This window comes from Cydia pomonella, chromosome 10, assembly GCF_033807575.1.
Source record: "Cydia pomonella isolate Wapato2018A chromosome 10, ilCydPomo1, whole genome shotgun sequence".
NCBI classification, from domain to species: Eukaryota; Metazoa; Arthropoda; class Insecta; order Lepidoptera; family Tortricidae; genus Cydia; species Cydia pomonella.
The window spans coordinates 15,422,072-15,446,883 of NC_084712.1; the positions used below are offsets into that span (position 1 = coordinate 15,422,072).

The window sequence follows — 24,812 nt, forward strand, 5'->3', positions numbered from 1 at the left end:
TTAACCAAATTGATTATTAATTTGCTGATGTTGAGTAGGGTAATCATAGGTAAGGGTATCTTTTACTTCTAAAATACATAAAAATTAATTGTAATTATGAAAAGATAGGGGCAATATTAGAGTCGTACCAAGTTGGCAGCGAATTTAGACAGCCTTGACTGCAAATGTTAAGGTAACCTCATCATTTCATAGAAGTTTTATGTTTAAAATAACACTTGCACTGATGGGGCTGTCAAAATCGCTACCTACTTAATCTTGGCATGACTCTGCCATATAATTTATGGTAATATATACATGAAATATACCAAATTTAATAAATCAATGGGATTTAGATCTGCATAAAATTACTGATTTACTGTAAAACTTGGAATGAAAAGGCCAGGGGAGAAACATATTGCATGTTTGAGGTACAATTGTGATAAAACTTAGTTAAATAATGAATTGAAATTGACTGTGTATCATGGACATCGTTAATACCTCTTAACTTACAAGGAAGGGTACCCAAATGTCCGACTCCGATTTGATTCATTTTGATATATGTTATAGAGTAGTCTAAAATAACGGACACGTATTTTTTTTTAGCTGCCGAAACTCAACCTTTTGGGAGAAATTGTCCTCCAAAGTACTAAAAAGTTACTAAATCTTCTAACTCCTATAGAAAGTGATGCTCAAGCAACTTGCTAGTAAATGGCTTGTTTGAGTATGTTTGAGAGCAGGAAAAAATAATGTACACGTGTTTTGTTATATCTGCTTAAACTCAAGTTTTCCTAAAAAAAACACCCATCTTTATGTGTAACTATAGTGATAAGATATTATAAAACTTCGAATATCGATTTATTTAGGAAAAAATGAGTTTTAGCCGATATAACAAAACACGTGCTCATTATTTTTTGCTGCTTTCAAACATATACTCAAACCAGCCATTAACTAGCAAGTTGCTTGAGCATCACTTTCTATAGGAGTTAGAAGATTTAGTAACTTTTTAGTACTTTGGAGGACAATTTCTCCCAATAGGTTGAGTTTGGGCAGCTAAAAAAAATATGTGTCCGTTATTTTAGACTACTCTATAACATATATCAAAATGAATCAAATCGGAGTCGGACAGTTGGGTACCCTTCCTTGTTAGAATGACCCTAGGATTTTCCAACACAGAGGGCAAACTAAGACTTTATTAGCTATTAATCCCTGTTGGACTGTACTTGTTGGACAAACTTTTGTGATTATTTATTAAGGGCCCATCAACATGCTCACTAGCGCCACTGGAAAATAATTGTGATTGTTTAAATTTAACAATAAATATTTTATAAAGGGGGCCACTATGTAAGGTAAAAGTACTAGTGCTCGACGCTGCACTAGTCACCGACATGGGCACTTTATGTCATAGAAATATAGGTTTAATTTGAACAACGAAGATTTTTCTGTATTTGAACTTAATCCTTGTCACTTTGACATAAAGTGCCCATGTCGAGTACTAGTGCAGCGTCGAGCACTAGTACTTCTACCTTACGGTATTTTATATTTAAGTATTTTTTTAATACATCAAATGAATTTTTATGTTGCTGGATTCGTCGATCTATGAACTAAAAACAAAAACAGCCGTTTTAACACTTCTAACTTTGGATGCCTATATTTGACGAATTCAGCTATGTAAAAACTATTATGATGTATTCAAAAGGTACTTTAATACAAAACACAGTACGTAGCGGCCTCTTTTTTTAAATATCTATCTTTAAATTTAAATAATCACAATTAATTAGCAGTGGCGCTAGTGAGCATGTTGATGGGCTCTTAAATAGCACTCCTAGAGATAAGTATAATGTATGTTTCTAAAATTACATAAAGATTTAAATACTATTTTTTTATTTCAAATACTAATTGTATTATAGCTTTTAAAGTTATAGAAGTTTGACTTACACTAAAGAAATGATCTCAAAATGAGGGTATTTATGATTTTCGGAAAATTGTGTGGATTTGTTCCTAAATTGGATTTCAATTTTATGCCAAAATGTAATAATATAAATGTTTAACAGAGGTGTAGACTACCATCAATTTAATGTTCTTATTTATATATACTGCCTATCAGGAATAAATGTTGGTATTCTTGATAGATTTATCTTATGTTAATAGTACGAAAGTCTGCAGTGCCTTGTCATCTGTCTGCGACTGTATTTTGCGTATGAATATGTAGTTTTTGCTAGTAAATTAGCAAAAACATGATAATATCAAGTGTAAATTGACTTACTGTGCGGGTAGCTGTGCGGCGTCGAACGCAGCGGCAATCCCTGCCCAAAGTGTGCGCCGGTCAAGGCCACTATCAACACCACCCATAACTTATCCATCATTGTAACATTATTTGCACAGCCGTATAATTTTTCGTTTCATTATTTATCTTCCGAACATCACCACAACACAAAAAATACACAGTCCATCACAGCTTTGTGAAACGAAAAAAACACTAATTTATCTTACAATATTCACAGTGTAAATTTTACAAAACATTCATTTATTGTCTCGCGATTATTTGTTGCACTTGAAACTTCGAATTTATTATAAATTTAATGCACATTTACATAAAAATTGCGCAACCCACAGCTGTACCAAACGCCATTTTTCTAATTCGATGTTGCCTCACTCCATTCATTAAAAACTCCAATGACGACTAATAATTTACATATGGCAATATCAAAAACAAAGTTGCCAAAAGTTTCTCCCAAATCTTTAAAAATTTTATTCCCATCAGCCAATTTCACATTTAATTATTTTATTCTTTTACTGCATATATATGAAATATCAATAAAATGTGTATCTAATAAAATATAACCAAGTACATTATTAAAATATAATCGGTACGCGAATAAATGCCTTAAGTGAACAACAGCTGTCACTGTCAGTTTCGTGACTGCCAGACTGTCAAAAAAGACAGCAAAATAAAAGAAGAATTCGGAGAATTCTCAAAGAATTATTCTCAAAATGTTCTAAAAACTCAAAAAAAAATACTCTAAAAACTAATAAAAAAGTATCATGGTCATATGGCGAAACTATAATTTAATTCAGTAAATCTCAAATGCTTGTAAACATTGCTTCACAATAAAAATAACCTTAAAACACATGTACGGTTCAAGTGTATTTAGATTAGCCAGAACAAGTAGCGTTCGTTATTTCAAGAACGGTAGTAATAAAAAACTGTTGGAATTTCTAGCCAACATGCCGAAGGTTAACACCGCGCGGATAGCGGAGGCGCAACAGCAACGGCAGAACATTTCGAAGAAAGGCGAGAAGTACGGCCCTAGCACCGTTTATTTACAAGTGCTGGGCTCCGGAGCTCGTGGGGTACCTAACACGCTCTACCTCTTCACTGATCAGAAACGGCAAGTGATTAAGAATCAATATACTACTGGCAGCAGTACTAGGGGCTCCCATAGCTTGTAGAATTGCTTTTATTTTTTTGTAGTGGCATATGTTTAGTTTATGTTTAAATTTATCTTCTTGCTGGTCATTTCTTTAAGCAACTGACATATTTTTAATGCACAAAATTCTTGAACATTTAAACTTTTTATTAACAGTCTTATCACTTTAGTATTGCATAATAAATCAGTATGGTTTTGCAATCGTTTTATTATGTGTCACTTATTTTGATATTTTATAGCTATCTAAGAACTGGGAATTATGTCTCTGTATTCCAACCATCTTACAATACATGTAAAATAAATCAGTAGTCTTCTTTTCAGTGTCTCTAATTTTCATAGCATATTATACTTATTTATTTGTATGTAGAATTGTTGGACAATAACTTTTCTTCATAAGCACTTGTTCCTTATAACTACATTTCTACCAGAGTTTCAGACACATCCAAATTAAGAATAAATCTAATTAGAAACAGAAACTTCATCAAAATTAGTAAATTTAGAAATGTTTGTAAGATCACAGTCATTTGTAAAGAAATGAATGCAAGCAAATAATCAACCAGTTTTGATGATGTAAATCTATTCAGGTACCTTTTCAACTGCGGAGAGTGCACCCAAAGATTGGCACATGAGCATAAAGTAAAACTGTCAAGATTGGAGCATGTGTTCATCACAAGTAAAACTTGGAAGAATATCGGAGGTCTGCCCGGACTGTCTTTGACGCTGCAGGATGTTGGGGTCCCAAAGATCACACTCCATGGACCTGAGGGTTTGGTAAGAATATCCCTGACATATTTATTATAAATATAATAATTAAGTAGAAGGCCCCGGATTCTTGATGAATGCCTTTAAAGCAGGAGCATCTCTATTTTGTTCATAATATCCTCTGTCATTTTTATTCCATCAAACACATAATATAACAAAGTCTAAACAAGTACATACCCACATAAAATGTAAAATTTTAGGGAATGTTAAAATTTTGTATAGAAAATATTGGTAAATTTGTAAGTTATCAGTATTTTTCATACTAAGTATTTACCAATTGCATTCAGTTCAGTTCAGTTCAAATATATTTTATTCATGTAGGCCTAGTAACAAGCAATTATGAATAGTAAGACAGTATTACACATAATTATCTTAAGCTAATTATCACAGCAATTTATTGATGTAAATATTATTCCCTAGGTCCTAGGATGAACCATGTTTACATAACTTTTTCAGGACGACCTCTACAATGCGACAAAGAGATTTGTCATAATGAAAGAGATGCAGGTGACCATGGCGCCATCCAGTGCTACAGAAGACTTCGAGGACAGTGTTATGACTGTCAAATATGTGCACCTGTAAGTCCACCTTCCTAAGACCCAGGGTCTTACATATAGAATTAAATTAACTATATCTATATTTAAATCACTATAATTAAATTTGAACCACTTTCAATTGGGACAGAGTTGCTTACAAAGGACGCGGACTGGATGCACGGCGCCGCAAAACGGATTTATTCAAGTCACTTTAATTGAGTCACTTGGTGCCAGGTGGCTCGAGTGGTGATTCATGCGACTGAATCAAAATGTATACTTGAAAAAGTCTGATTTGGATGAAAGCGGCGGTAGTGGCGTTTGCCGCGCTACACTACCCGTCGGTGAACTCCGCGTCCAGTCCGCGCCCTAAGGCCCTCAGCCCACATAGCGTAAGCGTAATCGTTTTATAAGTGAAATCTGTTTAGTTGAAATCATGGTATCACTGGCGTCAGATGTCGTCAGGGGATGTATCGACGATCTTACTTTTGTCAGATGAATATTTTTTTGTATTTTTTGATTATATACAGTGAAACTTGGTTAAGTGGGACCTGGTAAGTGAGAAAACTCTATATCTGAGACGCAAGCTGCGGTCCCGACACTTTAACACTCAAGTACCTCTGGTAGTGGTACAAAAGAGACCTTTGTATCTGAGATGAGTCCTGTCGATTTTTTTGTCAAAATTACCTCTATAAAAATTCAAACGTATACACGTTTATCCGAATACTTGAAACGTGCCTGTTAACATGGATCAAGCAACAAAACAAAAAACATAGATTTTTTAGTTATTGACTTATTTGTACAAAAACATGAACTTGATTATATTTGTAGAATTATTACGTTTTTGTGATATCTAAGATTAGGTACAACTGTATGTTTAATGTTTACAAATAACGGTTGTTTTATTTAATAATCTGACCTCTATAACTGAACTAACCTGTATTCTGAACTCTATTACTGGAACACTCTTTAAATGGGACAAATATTTTTTTAAACCTGGATATCTGGGAAAACTGTATAAGTGGAATACCAGTTTAAGTGAGACTAATACGCAGGTCCCTAGAGATCTCAGTTATCCAGGTTTCACGCTTGTATTATGCTACGCATGTCGTAAAGACGACACAAATCTCAGTAAAATAGTTAAAATTAGCATAGTTTTATGGGTATTATAAAGACGTTTGCCTAAACTATATGTTTTTGCCTAGATTCCCGCAACTGACTCTGCTCCCAGACATACCCCCGCAGCCACCTAAGCGCGCCAGGCTCGACGACGTGCCCACGCTCACATACGACCAGTTCACGCACGACAACACCGATTACTATAAACGCGGGACGGAGGGCGAGGGTGAGGGGAAATCGCCCACTCCGCGCTCGTCGAGGAGTCCAGGTATAGCACCCCATTATTCTCAAAAAAAATACCTTACAGGCAATAGGTGCCTTACACATTCACTGCCAGACATAAAAACGGCGCACTACCCCAGAAACCGGTGGTCTATAGCTGCGTACAAAACAACCCGCCCAGCGGGTTGTCCGGCATCTGAACAAAGTTCACGAGCGCCCACCAGGTGGGTTCCCGGCAGTGAATGTGTTAAAACTATTTATTTAATACATTATTTAGATAGGAGTTATGACGTCCTTACGATGATTAGCCTTTTAAAGATATTACATTCTCGAGAAATTTCGATGGGTGCCACCGTGACCCGGGTGGCGTAGGAGTTATGGCGTCAGCCGCGAATGCTGGAAATGTAGAATTGATTTTCGCCCTAATTAACTTTGGTAATAAATGTAGTAGAAAATGATTTGAAGCAACCAAATGCAATAAAACACAAATTTGAACGCATCTTAGTAAATAACTGTATACCTACTGCATAAATCAATCTATCAAATTGTTCCAAAAGGGCCAATAAATATTTGAAAACAAGTGCTATAAAAAAAAATCTGCGCTTAAAAATCGAATGTAAACAGATAAACGACAAGGTAGAACACGTTCGCAGCGACAAGAAGGCGAGGCGTCCCCTCCCCATCGGTCTCGTGGTATATTGTCCATTATAATAACATGTAACCATCGACTTCCACTAATAGAGAGTTTAAAATAAAGGGGCCATTAGAATATCATAAATTATTTGTGTAGTTATTTTTGCTTTGTAATGTTTATATCATACTATGTAAAGTTATATGTAATATTTAATTTAGTTGTAGATTCGTCACAAGTTCATATAATTAGTTGCATCAGTCCGTTTACAATACTTGTGGTTAAGATTGTTGCGTAGAATCTAGTAAAACTACTGAAATGGCTCATTATGCAACTTTGAGTAGGCCTTTCTACATGATATAGCACAGTACAGCGATTTTATCATAGACTACTTTTTTAGAATCCACTATACAAACAATAATGATACAAAAAAGTCGTTTGGCTTGCCAAATTAATTAAGTTCGTTTTATCTTAGATCACCGCGAGAAGAAAAAGGGCAAAAGCGACTTAATCAACATTCATTCCTCGGTTGCGTACATTTGCACATTAAAGGTGAGTACTCACTTTCGCATTAAGGGAGGTTTTTTTCAAACAAGGCCCTACGGTTACGGGCGAGAAAATAATCGATTATAGCAAAGTCCGCACTATTAACTGAAAATTCGTTAACTTTGTTGCAAAGATATATAAGGTCCACCGATAGTCTGTTAGGAGCACTGCTGTTGGTACTTGGCGGTAGCTTCCTGGAGGTGTATTTCTGATCATAATTAAAGACTAACTGTTTAAAGACAAGAAAATGTGTCCTATAAACTATTCTGGAATTCGCCTAGTTTCAGGGTTAATGGCAATTGAATATAAAAACTTTACAAAAAAAAAAGAAAACTGACTTCAAAAAGGATAAAATAAAATATTATCATTTTTGAAATAAATGCGTTACCAACTGATATGTTTGAAGTCGGTGCCAAGCCAAATTTTGAAGCATACCATGATTTTGGAGCGATTCGATAAGGATGCGGCTATACAATTATGTACAATACGTTGGATTGCCTTACACGACAGCAATGAACATAGTTTCTGTAGGTATTAGGTACCTATGAACACACGGTCGAACCTTCTTAGCGCAGTCCGTACCCTGTTTGTTGGTATATTAGTATAAATCCAATGCGTTTATTTGCCGTCGTAATTTTTAAAGAGCTATTTTTATTAATTTTCGAACTGTCCATAACACGCAAGTGTGAAATTGAGACCGAGTTATTTCCAGTTCCTTATCCATAGAACTTCATTTCAAAATATAAAACAATTCAAGAACCGCCTTCAGGGCTTAAACTTTTTACCTTCATGCCGAATTTTACCTAAATCGATTCAGAATTTTAGCCGTGAAAAGGTAACAAAGAGACAGACAGAATTAATTCCACGTTTATAATACCTATTACTACAGTTGAATGTGATTTATAGACATAAACCTGGTTATTTTTGACCAGCATTGTTTCTATTTGGCTAGTTTATTATATAGCTATTCTTAGTTAAAAAATGGTAATATCTTATTTTCTCCTTTTTGAAGTCGGTTTACTTTTTTTTTAAACAAGTTTTTATTTTACCATTTTTAGTTATAAGGCATTGCTAAGAGTTTATGAGTGACGCGTGACGTGACGCATGGATGAAAATCAAAATCGTGTTTTACACTAAATTCGTTAACTTTAATAATTAATCAGAAATTTCCTTGAGTCCGTCTGAGAACTAATTCCTGCCACTACTCTAAATCAATCCTCCGCCCCGCCACTGATCCAATCACTCAACCCTCCGATCACTCAACCTCACAGCACATCCTGATCCTGACCCTGATCACTGAAACCCTTGCACATTTAACTCCTAATCCTAATCCCCGATTCCTCAACTCCCAACCCGTCAGTCCCCGACACATCTACTCACCGCCCCTCAACCCCCTAACCTCTCAAACCCTGACTCAAGCCCCAACCCCTCAACCCCCAACCTCCCCCATCTACCTTTACCACCACCGTCTACCTCACAAACCTCTCAGACCTACCCCTCGCCTCTTATTTCCAACACTACCTGTATCAAAAATCATTATACACCCCATTATAAGAGGGAAGTTACACGTATCGCCCGTGGTCTTTATAATCAGTAAGTAGCCTTACCACGAGTTTGACGCTGACATATTCCCTAGCGTAACATACTTTCTATGCATCTCGCTCGTACTGGCATCCTATTTAGTGCGAGCGAGATGTATAGAAGGTAAGTTACGAACATGTCAGCTAATATGTAGGGTCAAACTCGTGGTAAGGCTACAGTTGCACTACATTAAATTGGTAGTTGTCGGGAGGAAATGCTTAAGTTGCTTAAGAATATAGTCGATTCACCATACATGTGCCGTTAAAAATTGAGGAGTTCCCTCAATTCCTCGTGGATTCCATCATCAGATCAGAACCAAAAATATTATAGGACCACCTTGGAGGTAACTTTTTTCAAACAAAAAATGGATCACTCAAATCGGATCACGGGTGTCGGAGTAATTGGTGAACATACTACTTACATTAAAAAATCATCATCATTATCACCAAAAAATCATCATCATCAGATCACCACTTCATCAAATTGATGGTTTTTGAGAGAAAATCCTTAATATGCTTAATAAAACACCCAAATCACCATACACGTGCCTTTAAAAAATGAGGAGTTCCCTCAATTCCTCATGGGTCCCATCATCAGATCAGAACCAAATTAAAACGGGATCAACTTGGAAGTAACTCCTATCAAACAAAAAAAGAATTACTCAAATCGGACCACGGGTGTCGGAGTAATCGGTCAACATACATAAAAAAATAGCCATAACCGAATACAGAACCTCCTCCTTCTATAAAAATTGAAGTCGGTTAAAAAACCGTATATTACGACCGCCATGGCGGCATTTGATCACACTGTTTGCTATTTACATTTCATTTTGAATAAAACGTCATTTCGACTGATAGATGTAAATGAGGTCAAATCAGATTCCTTTATTGTTCAGAGATGTTCGAAATGCGAAATTTGAATATCATAATTAATCGATATCAACGTGTTATTCTCTTCTTTTCTCTCTTTATCGAAACAAGACGCTTCCTAATCTATTTTTGGTTTGATGATCGATTGCCGCCTAAAGTTAAGCTTTAAACACTTATAAGTCATACAAACAAAACGAACCTGTCTTTTCCAGAAACGACTAGGCACGCTAGACTTAGCCAAGTGCGTTGAGAAGGGAGTTCCTCCAGGACCTTTGTTGGGACAGCTGAAGAGCGGGATAGATGTAGTCCTAGCAGATGGTACTTTAGTGATGTCTAAAGACGTGAAGACGCCCGACGACCCTGGTCCTGTCTTTATAGGTAAAGTACAAACGAAAAACAACCTTAACTTATAGAATTAGGGTTCACTTTTGAACATAACTGACTCCTAGACATTTACTGGGACAGCTGAAGAATGGGATAGATGTAAACTGAAATAGATATCATACACTAAAGACAAACGTGACCAAGTCCACCGGTGGCCGAGAATCGAACCCGCGTTTTCAGCTTACGCGGCTATCATCCTGACCACTAGACAAATTCTCTAGTGTATATAGCCCTCCTCATCGTTTCGATAACGGCAACCCTAAATAAACATTATGGACGTTGTCTAGCGTGAGCCCTAATGTGGCTGGCTAGGCCGAACTTGCTCTTAACCTAAATACTCTATTTCACGCGTGACAATACAGTTGGCCAGCTGCGTTGAAGGGTTTAGGTCTCTCTTTTCCGTAACTTCGTAACGTTTTATGTCTAGGCTAGTGAGGCGGTTATCTTCAAATGTTTTGACACCGTTATGGATGGTAGAACGCCAAGAAGACCTTCTTCCAGCAATCTCCTCCCAACGCTCAGGGTCGATGGCGCAAGCGCTCAGATGCCGTTTGAGCACGTCTTTGTACCGCAGGTGTTGACCACCGTGCTTCCGCTTACTCACCGCCAACTCAAGAGTATAGAACAGCTTTAGGCAAGCGGTGGTCATCCATTCGAAGGACGTGCCATGCCCACCATTTGAGCTGGTGCTGCATTAGTAAGGCCTCCATGCCATACATACCGGAACGACGCAGAACCTCAAGAGTTGAGAAAATGGTCCTGACACTGCTATCTTTGAAAGGCTAGGCGCCTTTGACCAACTCTTAGGGCGAGCAGTGTGTGCTTACACCTCCTACGAGTATACGAATCCTTTACTGGATTACGGTATAGCGAGAGAGATGGTGCTGCCACTATCACAACCTATACAATAAGCCGTCTAAAATGAAATACATGAAAATATACATTTTATTGAGACTCCACCCATTTTCAGTTCTGGAAATGCCAGAAATCAGTTACCTCTGCCAAGAGCAATTCGCGGCGCACTACGACAACGGCACGAACTCGCCAGAAAAACATACCTTCACTCATCGTCCACTTATCACCGCCTGAGGTGTTTCATCACAAAAAGTAAGTTTCGAATCGAGCTTTAGAACGAATCACTCAGTATTTAACCCCTGGATTCCTAAGTGTCTAGATAGCTAAAACACATGGAAGTTTTAACTTGCCATATATTTTCGCTGATAAACAAAGCCCTCCTTTGCCACTCTACAGTTCCCGTACTATTACCATAACAGACATTTCCCGTTTCTTTCATTCAAGTTTTAGATACATAAGGGTTCCAAATTCAAGAGCCAACAAAGACTGTATATGTTCTAATTTAAATAACAAATGCTTATATTTTTTCCTTACACTACAGCTATAAAGATTTCATGATGAAATTCGGCCCAACAACACGTCATCTTATCCTCAACTCGCAGAACTCGTGTCTGGGTTCCGAAGCCGTCCATCGCACTCAGCACAAACTACATCTGTTGGACCCTGAGGTTTTCCCGCTTCTCAAGGTAAGGGTGGCATTAAGAGGCTTATAAAAACATTGGAGGTTACACCTAAAACAAAAATCTGATGCATGGAAATATGACGTTGGAAGATAACACGCACCGATTGGCGTCTCGTTATGTAGGCTCTATACATATATCTGCTTTCAAGTGTGCAGCAGCCACCAGACAGCCAGAGACACCAATATGTGCAGTATGTTATTCAAAAATCAAGGTCTTGTCTCTGTGCCACAATTTTTTGTTTATGTCCAATCCATAGTGTTTTTATAATCTTTTTGAATGGCCCAGTAGTCCAAATTTAACGCCGCCGTAGTAGTAGAAAGTAGCGCCGATAGGCATCATCCCTTAGAGAGCTGTCCAATACGTCATTAATTTAACGAACTTGACTAAAGGGACTTGTAACAACTGATTTAACGTGATTTAGCTATTCTTGAGAATATAAAACAAATAAACGACCTTATGCCATAAGCTCATAATGTTACAATGAGATTACATATGATAAAGAGGCTAGCCTTGTTTCATTTCTGTTTTATTTTATGCTCTTGAATTTTATTATTTTAGGACCCGAGCATACCAGCCGAATGGAACACCCATCCTCCCATGCCCAAGACCAACAGTCCCACCAAAATAAAGGGCATCGAAGATTTGAAGAATAGGGTAAGTGGATCTCTTGAGTTGTTGCTGGGTTAATAAACTTTTATCCATCGGCTCTTAGTCGCCTATTTGAGTTTGAAGCGCTGGTGGCCTAGCGGTAAGAGCGTGCGACTTGCAATCCGGAGGTCGCGGGTTCAAACCCCGGCTCGTACCAATGAGTTTTTCGGAACTTATGTACGAAATATCATTTGATATTTACCAGTCGCTTTTCGGTGAAGGAAAACATCGTGATGAAACCGGACTAATCCCAACAAGGCCTAGTTTACCCTCTGGGTTGGAAGGTCAGATGGCAGTCGCTTTCTTAAAAACTAGTGCCTACGCCAAATCTTGGGATTAGTTGTCAAGCGGACCCCAGGTTCCCATGAGCCGTGGCAAAATGCCGGGACAACGCGAGGAAAAAGAAGAGTCGCCTATTTGAGTAAACTAGTCAAACCTTAGTGTTCCAAAAAAATATTGATTTTGTAACCTTCGAGCAACACCGGGAAGGGAGTCGGCATTCGCACTAATTCCCCTCTGCCGAAGCACATGCCCAACCGGGCATAGCGTGGTGCGTGTTGTGACTCGTCTGGACACGAAAAAAGATCGAGGTGTTTAAGAGTTGTCTTTAAGGTGTGTCATTTTCTATGTATTTGTGTCGTCATTACAGATTGGATTTTGTATGTAGTAAGTGAGAAGTGCGACTGTGTGCACATTTCCGCCCGCAAAAATGGCAGACGCCATTATTGCGGCCATATCGCTCGGGCTCCTCCCTTCCGACGTGTCGGAAGCCGGTGTTGATCGAAGTTTGAAACAATCATAAAAACCACAATTTTAATATTTATTGACTCTGTAAACTTAAACTTGACCACTACCTGGTCACAATATCTGTGCACCTCGCCTCGTGACGTTATAACGGCGCCCTGGGTGCGATATGCAAGCGTTGGGGTGAGCGGGGGGAGGTGAACGGGGAAAGGGGAGCGGCGTCGCATTCACACGAGGTGCACAGATACTTTGACTGGATGGTAATTTTGTAGAAGCGCTTTTGCTTAGCATGCATGGCTTTGTTAGTGTCAACAATTCAAAATGAAATAAACAGTCAAAATACAAGAAAAAAAATTAAAACGTTCTTTTATTAGTATATTATGCATCTTTAATACCAATACCATTGTCCACTATGTGTACGGACTATTCCTTATGGCATAGAGATTGTATCGATTCAAGAGTGGTGCTGTTAAGGTGCAGTGAGTTCAGGACGTTCTGGAAACGCAGAGCCCGGGATCGCAGATATTGTTATTGAATTGTTATCTTCTTCTTTTGCTAACCCTCTTCCTAGCTCATCTTGTTGCTGAGCTTGTTATTGAATTGTTATGTTTAGTTATTTTTAACAAAAAGTAATTGATGTAAAATAACATAACACAATTTTAGAAACGAATTGTGAATTTTAATGGTTGCGTTTTAGACCTATGTTCGTGTTTTTTTTTCTATCTAGCGAAAAAAAATAAAGGTTTCGAATTGATGATGTTATAGATTTTTCAAAAACTGCTGGCCGAAACCACTGCACCTTGACACAAAGTCAACCATCAAAATCGTTCACACCCCACCCCTATCTGTCCCTCTCTAAACGCACGCTTATCGCTTCTCTTGCTGTGACGTCACTAAACCGCTTCTAGATCGCCATGGCCCAGTTCCAGAATATTATCAACACGGAGATTAAGCCCAGCCTGCCGAAAGAAACGTCTGAGGAGGATCAGACCCAGAAATTGGAAACTTACTCTGCAAGGACGCTCTCCATGTTCCATCTACGCCCCAAAAAGGAGATTGACAGGTGAGTCTCATATAGACTATATCTGTTGAAGTGAAATAAAGAGCCCGCTGAAAGTCGCTCCTCAGGAGGCGAACCCTAAACTGGAGGCTTACTCTTCGAAGACATTCATATTCCATCTTCATGGTAAATTTGATAAAGCAAGACCAATATATATTTGCACATACATGCAAGTGTTATTTAAACGTTTTAATTTCATAGAAGTTTGACGTTGAAAATAACACTTTCACGTCTGTCCTAAAAAAATCGCTGCAGAGTTATCTTGTTCTGACTCTAGTGACAGTATCTGTTTAGTAATAGACTATACAAGCCTTCGAACGACGCGCTTCAAAAAGAGATCCCAAAACTGAAGACATCCTCTTGGATGAGGTTCATCATGTACAGTCACGTCTGAAAATATCGGTACGAAAAATGTGCCAAAATTATGTATACACTACCTTAATATATGGACAATAAAGTCGTGTGTACATATTTTTGGCACTTTTCTCGTATCGATATTTTCAGACGTGACCGTACCATCAGAGCAGAGGCCCTAGAGGCTGATTGACAGGGGAGTCAGAAAGAGACAGTAATTTACTACGAGGCTTGCGGAAAGACGCGTGGAAACGATGTATTGTTTTTTAGTTATTATATTTCGATTATTATGTTACTAGGTTCCTTAATTAAATTTATCTATCTCTATATCCAGATCAGCCGAGCCAAAGTTACACATCCAAGACTACTACCAGGAGACCATGGACGTGGAGGGCTTCGGGGCTTGTCTCGACAAGTTCCGAGGGGAAATCCAAAACTTGCGCTACGCGAATAATGACTCTAGCAAGGAGTACCCAAAGGTCGTTTTTCTGGGAACCGGCAGCTGTATACCGAGCAAGACTAGAAATACGAGTGCTATCATTGTCCACGTTGAGTGAGTTGGATTTGATATTAAGTTTTTGCAGTTTGAATTCTATCTACTTGAAATAGAGTTAACGTTTGAAAAGGTACCCACGAAAAAGACTAGCAACGAAAACTCAAAGACGACCGAGTAACCATATAATATAACCAACCCAAGTAACCATTTTTTTATTGCTAGTTCAAAAACTCAATTAATTACATCACTAATTACTTTTTTTATCTAGTTACTCTATATTTAATGGTATTTTATTTTATATAAGCGTATAACGTTAAAATTTTAAGGAATAGTTTTATTTTACTCTAATATTCTAATAAGTTCGATATTGGTTTCATTACGTCACTAAATGAATATATGATTACATAAAGTCTGCTCTCTCGGAAATCCAATCAAAAATACCGCAATCTGGAAAATACTTCACGGCGCTGAGCTTATTTCACCTTAGTATGTTTTTATTTACAGTGACCAAAGCACCATCCTCCTAGACTGCGGGGAAGGTACTTTTGGACAACTTGTCCGGTTCTACGGGCCGAGGAAAGTTGACGAACTGCTTAGGACACTGAAAGCTATATACATATCTCATCTACACGCTGATCATCACATAGGTGAGTGCAGGAAGTCACACAATGTGGGCCTGTGAGTCGACAAACATATCCTTGACCGTATTTACGAGTAACGAATGTTTTATCATCATGGATGACATGAATCCAATTTCGCTACTTTAATTATTTATGACACATGAACACATTTTTGTTCTGAAGTTTTTATTAACAAAGCTATGAATAGAATAGAATAGAACTATGACTGTCTGACATCACATTGTTTAGCTACAGGGACATACTTACATGCATAAACCACTAATTAGATCTAATTCGCACTCATTGAAACTAACATTGTTGCAATCAGCGTATTAATCACCTCTTTTCTGCTTTCTGCCACTGCTTAATACAAAATTATGTTTTTCATTTTGTATTAACATTTGTACAGCATTCTTCGTTACTTCATATCTAGTATAGTTTTTACCTTAGTCACGCCGTTGAAAAATCGAAATGATACCAGAAAACTGTATCTTTCCTCAATATTTGACAAAATACATAGCGAAATTGACAGGTGCAATGTGGTAATGTTAATTTACATTGTGTACCCATTTAAAAATCGGATAAAATTCCAGGTCTAATAGGAGTATTGCAGGCCCGCGCGGCCGCGTTCGCCAACGCGCCAGAGAAGAATGCTCCGCTACTGCTGCTCGCTCCTGGTCAAATCGTAACGTGGCTCACCATGTATGATAGACAGTTCGAGAAAATAGCCGCCGAGTTTACGCTCATACCTAATCAGAATCTGGTAAGTTTAAGATACATTTATTTATCTTATTTAATTTATGATACACAAACAATAAAGTATTCACAGACGGTTTAAATGCTCTTATATTTTTTTCATCACACTTGCTCGAAAAAGATCTTATTTCATGCAGGTGTACTTCAAAGGTCTATATTGTTCCCGCGGTAGTTATGGATCGTGAAAAAAGCTATATATTTTATTTGATTAATTTAATAGCTGTTTAATTTAAGCTGCTGAATAAGAATAGTATGGCGGACGAATGTTTGTGTCACCGTATTTAAGAATTGTTTCGCTTAAAATTTAGTTTTTTCTTCGCAAGTGTGATGAAAAACATTTTGCGTAACTCCGAGGGGTAAGAATATTGCAAACTCGGGTCTTTAATTCCCTCCAGCCTGCGGCTCTCCGGAATTACCACCCTCTTTTCCAAAATTTCACTTACCCCCTTCGTTGCACAATATACTAAAATTACTAAAAGAGACTGTGTGTCTGAGCTCCATCTATTGTCTGTAGAATGGTAAAAGTGTTGAAAATCTTTTTGAATTTGTGTCACCGCTTACTTTTTGTTACCGTACCGAAAGGATTAATTTTACTATATCAAAAATGTAGAATGAGCTCTATTTTGTTTCCTAAAACAAAGGTTGTCAAACAGTATGGTAGAACTTATTCTCCCGGACTCTTTTGCAATTTTTTTAACTTAACGTCTAAACATGCTTCAATATTATTTATCAATATTTTTAGATGGATCCAAAAGAGCCAGGCTTAACACCCGCAGCGCTCGCCAATATCGGGCTAGACTCTGTACTGACTTGCCTCGTACCGCACTGCCCTAACGCGTTCGGGGTCGCCATCACCGCCGCCGGGCACAAGATCACATACAGTGGCGACACGCTGCCTACTGAGAAACTAGTCAAGATTGGTGAGTACTACAGGCAACTTGTTCATACAGCCATCTGACGTAACCAACGATCACCTGTATCGGGCTAGACTCGGTACTGACTTATCTCGTACCGTAAAGCGCTAACGCGTTCGGGGTCGCCATCACCGCCGCCGGGCACAAGATCACGTACAGTGGCGATACGCTGCCTACTGAGAAACTACTCAAGATTGGTGAGTACTACAGGCAACTTGTTCATACAGCCATCTGACATAACCAACGATCACCTGTATCGGGCTAGACTCTGTACTGACTTATCTCGTACCGTAAAGCGCTAACGCGTTCCGGGTCGCCATCACCGCCGCCGGGCACAAGATCACGTACAGTGGCGATAAGCTGCCTACTGAGAAACTACTCAAGATTGGTGAGTACTACAGGCAACTTGTTCATAAGAGTCATCTGACGTATACAACGATCGCCAGTATCGGGCTGGACTCGGTACTGACTTGCCTCGTACAGCACTCCTCTGACGTGATCGGAGTCACCATCACCGCCGCCGGGCACACGACACGCTGCCTACTGAGAAACCGGTTGAGATGAGTGAGTAGTACAGGCAACTTTTTTATACACCAGCTCTGACGCAAACGGTGGGCACTGCCCCAACGCGATCAAATCGCTATTCATTCATTCATTTATTTTGTTGTAAAATCACGTACATACATAAAATCCAAAAGGTGTTAAGTAATAAAATCATGTCAGCCCATACATCATTTCGATATGCCTCCGCAAAATATCTCAATAAAAACTGTGACTAATAGAAACAAAATTGGTATTTAAAGCTATACAGCTTTTTTTAAAAGAACCAGATCTAATGTACGTGGAGATCGCTATTGTCCTACCCCATGGCTAAGAATTCGCGATGTGTAATTTAAAATTGAACTTTATTGACCCCCAGTAAAATTCAGAATTAAATGTGAAATAAGATCACTATCTTTTCAAGCCTAATTTCGAATCTTAAAGGCTCGAGGCGTTGATTTGCGAATCTTGAGAACTCTAGGTATAATATTTTTCAACACACTTGCTCAAAACGACGTTTTTATTCCACCGATTTTTGGCTCATAATCCTAGATATTAAACACGCGTGCTTTTTCAGTATATTATACCACTTGTGCTTTTTCATTATATTATCCGTCCGAGTTAAAAAGGTAACTGATTGCTAATAATATGCATGGAAACGGAGCCTTCTTAAGTTGGTCGAGTAATAATTTTTTTTTTTTTACCAACTATTAGGCTTCAAATGTTAGTTCAAAGAGGTTTTACCACACCAAACATAATTTATAGATTAAATTATCTCGTAAATTACATTAATGATTAAACATAACATTTTATCGATTTGAATTCCATCCGTCGAATAGAAATACAAAAATATTAGATTTTTAATATTTTTTAAATTGGCTGTTTGTCGATTTCGTTCGCGCCTTTGCCTTGCGCGCGCATTGGAATCGTGCTAAAAAAAAATAACGCGCCAGCCATTTTCCGTATTTGTCTTAAAATTTGAATAATTTTGCATGTTTTTAGTTTAAAATATTGACGAAAATGTCATTTTCAAGCATTGAAAATGTAGAACATACAAAATTGACGCTGCTAGTAATACTAATAGAGGCAAGAGCCGAGAACGACCTTAGCCTTTTACCATCAAAATCGGGTGAAAAATAATCGGCGGCATATGAAACTTTTATTCAATGGAAAATCAGCAAAAACGCACAGTCTTTCTTGGAAAACGTGTTGGTAGCTTACTTCAATTAACTGGCGAATAAGTGCCTACAAGCCCAGCACAATTTGGTCCAATTATTTTATGTTAAAACTGTGAGCCACCATTTTGAAAATTGTAAGTACTTTTACTGTTTTGACAAGAAAAAATCTAATTTATAAGTTTTGTTTTTTTCCTCGCAAGTGTGTTGAAAAACGTCGTATGAAACGCGTGTGCATTGTTCATTACACACATCGGCTTTCTTATTGCGCACTCGCTTACAGCTCGCGCGCACAATATCGCCTCGTGTGTAATGACCACCTTAGCACACTTGTAAAGATTGTTTTAACGTTTTCTTTACAAGTCGTGCTGCAATATTTCGCCTTTGAGTCGTGTGCAAACTTACGCCTTGGATACTTACGTATTGGATATATTATATAATTTTATATCATATATAATAGGTAATATCCTGTTTAATTCAAGGTCAAGGCTCAACCATCCTTATCCACGAGGCAACGATGGAGGACGAGTTAGCAGACGAGGCGAGGATCAAGATGCACTCGACGACGTCGCAAGCGATAGAGATTGGACGCAAAATGAACGCCAAGTACACGGTATGTATCATTTATCTGCGGTAATTTCTGCTTAAATGAGAAGTGTGTATTTGTTTATAACTTAATAATTCGACGGCAAGTCATAGATGTGATATGATATCTCTGACTTCATTGTTTACATTTTGTAGTTTTACTTTTTATTGTTATTATTGTTTTTTACGATTGGACTATTGAAAGTTGATGGAATCTGAAATGAACTAGGCTATTGTGTGAAAGCGATGGTCTAAATTCAGTACTTGTTATTGTTATATTGTTTATTTTATTACATATTTTATAAATCAATGGATGACATCCTAAAGCAAAATAATTTAAATATGAAATGCCTATATTGTTGTTGCGTTTCAGTACATTAAATAAGGTAATTTGAGAGGAAAACATTTCATTAATGTTTTTATTAGTTTTGTTCCATGAATACATAATTTATCTGAATTAGGTATTTCTGATGATTATTATTTACGCGTAGGTAAGTATGGCTTTCCTTGAATTAAAACCATTTTGATCACTGTAGCAACTCAGTAATATAATATATATATTTACTAGACGTGCCCGCGGCTCCGCTCGCGTAAGTGAGATAACGAGTTTGTCTTATGTTTAAATACCAGCCAGCCTTATTATGTAAAGTGTAATTGAAGGGATGTTTACAAACATTACTACAGGATAAAATTTTCCAGGAGATCGATATAACTAAATTTCTTTTCGATAATATTGATTAAAGCTGGATTTTCAGAGGCGATAAAGATATATTGCCACAATTGCCACAAAGGTAATTCTTTGAAGGTAATTCAAAGACATAAAGCTAACTCGAAATAGTTAACCTCATTAATAAGAAGTAATCAACAATTCTCGTCAAGGGTAAGTGTGACCTATATAACTGGAAAAACAAACGTATTGTTTTATCACCTCTATATTTCAAAGTTATTATTCACTAGAAAACCTCTTCACTCAAAAAAACTAATTTGATTCCAGGTGCTAACGCATTTCAGCCAGCGATACGCGCGGCTGCCGCGTCTCAACGCGCACATACTCAACGAAAACAACGTCGGCATCGCGTTTGACAACATGCAGGTTAGTGACAAAACAAAACATACAGTAAATTAAACGTTATTAATTTTAGTTTGCAATTTTTACTTCAAGACCTAATTTTACTGTTTTTTTAGGGTTCCGTAGTCAACTAGGAACCCTTATAGTTTCGCCATGTCCGTCTGTCTGTCTGTCTGTCTGTCTGTCTGTCCGAGGCTTTGCTCCGTGGTCGTTAGTGCTAGAAAGCTGAAATTCGGCATGGATATATAAATCAATAAATCCGACAAAGTCGTACAATAAAATCTAAAAATTTAATGTTTTTGAGGGTACCTCCCCTACACGTAAAGTGGGGGTGAATATTTTTTTATGCTTCAACCCTACGGTGTGGGGTATTGTTGGAAAGGTCTTTCAAAACTAATAGGGGTCTTCAACAAACATTTTTTGATAAAGTGTATATATTCGGAAATAATCGCTCCGAAAGAAAAAAAAATGTGTCCCCCCCCCCCCTCTAACTTTTGAACCATAGGTCCAAAAAATATGAAAAAAATCGTGGAAGTAGAGCTTAAGAAAAACATTAAATGAAAACTATAGCGGACATGATCAGTTTAGCTGTTTATGAGTTATCGCAAAAAGTTTCCCCTTCATAGTAAAAAGACTTAGTTTAATTAGGTACTGATTATGCAAATTTGCCTATTTGTTTAACTCGCGTGAAAGGTACCGTTTCATCCCTTGGTTAACAATTTACTGCACTTTAAGCTCCAGTTTAGCTTATTGTGACGGAAGAGTAACTACGGAACCCTACACTGAGCGTGGCCCGACATGCTCTTGGTCGGTTTTATTATATTACTTGTTGAATAAATAAATATATTCTTAAACGAGTTCGGTAAACTACCCAATGGTTGAATATGGGTTGGTAGGTTGGCATGTACCAAACACCAGTCGTTACAGCTGTTTTTTGTGTGTGCATAATATAATTGTCCGAAAGAGCGCAAAGTGTCTCCGTTTCAACGTGGGCAAACAAACATAATTTAAAAAAAAACACGTATTCCACGGTTACATTTATATAAAACAAAGAAAAATAGGATTCCCTGTGTTTCAGGTGAGAAATAACACATAAACATGTTTTTAGGGTTCCGTAGCCAAATGGCAAAAAACGGAACCCTTATAGATTCGTCATGTACGTCTGTCTGTCCGATTTTGTCACAGCCACTTTTTTTGTATGTCTAGTTGTCCGGCTGCCCTCTGCTCTCTTTGCAGGTAGCTTTTCTCCATCGATTCTCGTGATTTTGTGAAGATATTCGATAAGTATATTGATTTTATTGACAATTCAGTCTTTAAAAAATGTTCAAATTTGTGAGCTTCTACGGCTCAGAGCTATGTAGTATGAGTTGGAGTCCAATTTTTTTTTTTTTATTTTTTTTTATTTGAAAAACTCATTTGCAAAATGTACCGGGTAATCCGATTTGAGTTTGTCCGCCCTATTCATGGTATTTACCCTGCCTTTTTTGCACATAGGTACATAATAATGCTTACAAACTAATTGACAGATTCAAATCTGCAACGTAGGCTTCGTCGGGTGGGTACAACCATAAATCAGCAACAGGCGTCGTCGTTACTCACAAACAATAAAGCTATCTGCTACCGCTACCTATTGTCGTCGATGTTACCCGTGTCCAAATAGTGGGGTAATGTAGGACTCTAGACGTGCAAGTGCGTGTTTTTATGGTTCCGTACCCAAAGGGTCAAACGGGACCCTATTACTGAGACTCCGCTGTCCGTCCGTCCGTCCGTCTGTCACCAGGCTGTATCTCATGAACCGTGATAGTCAGCCAGTTGAAATTTCTACAGATTATGTATTTATGTTGCCGCTATAACAACAAATACTAAAAACAGAATAAAATAAATATTTATATCCAATCTAAATATCATCCAATCACCGAAGTTAAGCAATAGTAAGATAAGATAATAGTACGGAACCCTTCCTGTGCGAGTCAGACTCGCACTTGGCCGGTTTTTTCGAACGATACAGTCACCATCAGGTATTTCTGAGCGGCCAACGTGCTCACAAATATCTGAACACGCCTCTATTGTCTAGTGTGTGTTCAGATATTAGTGAGCACCTCGACAACTCCGATATATTAATGGTGACTGTATTGAGATACATATTTGTCATTTTAGAACTAAGCCATTATTAGATTGAATCAAATTATTTTAATCGGGAAATAGATTTATTTATGTCTATTCTAAAACAATATAATAGTAAATATTTCATAAACAATTACCAATAAAGATATTACACTTAAAACAATTCTTTTAATAAGGAATATAGTCCATAGACTTCTAATGACTGAAACTTGACATATAATAATTTTCAAGGTATTTATTACTCCCTCTTTTATTTAAAAATAAATCTAAGTAGTAACAGAATTCTGTTAAGTAAATGAATCTATATATTATGTGAAGAACTCAAAACTGCATGACTGAAATGAAAAGACTGTGCCACAGGTCTATTATAATGCCTAGCGAAGGTGGCTGAACTTGCAGACCACCCAGCAGTTTGTTGAATTTGGTCGATATTTAAGCCTGATCTAAAGGCAGCAGATGTTGAGGAATGTCTAGTCGAATGGGCTGTAAATACACTGGTGTCAATTCCTGCTTCATTTAGGGTTTTTTTAATCCAACGACTTATGCTTTGGGTGGTTGCAGGAACATAAGGGCATATCCTTCCAGAATGGTGTTATTCTCGACGAAACGGTGATGGCCGCAAGGTCGTTCTCCATGGTTACTGCTGCTTTCTGTTCCGTGGTACTGTTGCTTTTTGGCTCCGAAATATCGGCGCTTCTGGGTTCCGTAGGCCCGGCGCTCCTGGGTACCGAGAGCCCGGCACTAGGGTGCTGTACTGGCACCCCTAGTGCGAAATTGCCGTTTTTCATTTCCCGCCGATTTTATAACGCAAATATTGTCTATTTATTGAAATTAGTCTTTCACAGAACCGACACTCACGAAATTGTTTTTGCGCGGCACTTCGCGGCCGCCCAAAAACAAGGCAGGCCCGAAATAATAATGTCCAACACTAAACACGAAATTTAAAGTCCAAAAAACGAACGCGTGGTCACCACTTTAGGTATTGGTCGACCTTATGAGGAGATGATATAAAAAAAGGTTAACTTCAACACTGATTTATTCTGACTCCATAAGCACAATCTCAGAAAGTTACTAATTATATATTTAAATACAAGGACGGGACCAGGACCAGGCGGCGCCGCAATATCGAAATAGTTAAGTATGTGCCCACTGTATGCCTTGCGCTTAGCGACTGACTGGACTAAATGCTCCTTCGAACTGTATACCGAAAATGCTGACTCTAAATTGCGTCACCGTCATGTCCCTACATATCTATGGATAGGTCTTCAAAAATGATATTGAGGTTTCTAATATCATTTTTTTCTTAACTGAATAGTTTGAGCGAGAGACACTTCAAAGTGGTAAAATGTGTGTCCTCCCCCCTGTAACTTCTAAAATAACAGAATGATAAAACTAAAAAAAAATATATGATATACATTACCATGCAAACTTCCACCGAAAATTGGTTTGAACGAGATCTAGTAAGTAGTTTTTTTTTAATACGTCATAAATGGTACGGAACCCTTCATGGGCGAGTCCAACTCGCACTTGGCCGCGCTTTTTTTTTTTCATTTCCGGGCGCCATTTTCAATATTTATTTAGCCAATGTCACAATTACAATTCTGACGAATTCAACCACATACTCATATGACAAAAACCGTATATGCCGTTTGGGCTATAGGATAAATGGACTTATATACATAAACCCTGTTTGATTTCGCAGACTACTACGAACCTCTGATGAGATTTTTACCATGCATGTTTAAAATCTTGAGTATACATTACGCGTTATGTGTATGTATTCGCGAACTTCCAATGGTTCTTAGTATCCCAGTTTCAAAAACACTTGTTTAGAACTGTTCTACTTACAATAAAACATTTTTTTACAGGTAACACTAAGCGACTTCCCCCTCCTCCCGCACATGTACGCACCTCTCCAACTTATGTTCGCCGAGCACTGCGTGGACATGGAACTGAAGGCCGCCTCTCGCGTGCGTCGGAAGGAAAAGCCATCCAACACCAGCCTCTCCGGTACTAGACAATTTTCCACTTGCAACACTGCCCAGGCCACAGATAATGTAACTAATGAACAGAGTAATGTAAAAGAGACTGTAGACTCGGTAGCACAGATAAAGGATAACATTGAAAATGTTGCC

The 24,812-nt window shown here is 37.9% G+C and overlaps 2 protein-coding genes across 2 annotated transcripts in view; one reads left to right on the plus strand and one right to left on the minus strand.

The window, feature by feature from the left end:
- Positions 1–2,376, minus strand: part of LOC133522247 (uncharacterized) — an 87,717-nt gene extending 85,341 nt beyond the window's left edge. The window contains exon 1 of the mRNA XM_061857518.1: positions 2,243–2,376. Coding sequence (XP_061713502.1) covers positions 2,243–2,342 — 100 coding nt within the window. The 5' untranslated portion in view covers positions 2,343–2,376. The remainder of the gene's footprint in view (positions 1–2,242) is intronic.
- Positions 2,377–2,848: 472 nt separating this feature from the next.
- LOC133522239 (zinc phosphodiesterase ELAC protein 2) overlaps positions 2,849–24,812 on the plus strand; it is a 53,156-nt gene continuing 31,192 nt past the window's right edge. The window contains 20 exon segments of the mRNA XM_061857506.1: positions 2,849–3,110; positions 3,200–3,368; positions 3,992–4,178; positions 4,626–4,747; positions 5,908–6,089; positions 6,668–6,736; positions 7,150–7,226; positions 9,883–10,048; positions 11,025–11,104; positions 11,106–11,161; positions 11,451–11,595; positions 12,151–12,246; positions 13,893–14,047; positions 14,733–14,951; positions 15,399–15,541; positions 16,108–16,277; positions 17,013–17,190; positions 19,382–19,512; positions 20,479–20,577; positions 24,546–24,687. Coding sequence (XP_061713490.1) covers positions 3,205–3,368; positions 3,992–4,178; positions 4,626–4,747; positions 5,908–6,089; positions 6,668–6,736; positions 7,150–7,226; positions 9,883–10,048; positions 11,025–11,104; positions 11,106–11,161; positions 11,451–11,595; positions 12,151–12,246; positions 13,893–14,047; positions 14,733–14,951; positions 15,399–15,541; positions 16,108–16,277; positions 17,013–17,190; positions 19,382–19,512; positions 20,479–20,577; positions 24,546–24,687 — 2,581 coding nt within the window. The 5' untranslated portion in view covers positions 2,849–3,110; positions 3,200–3,204.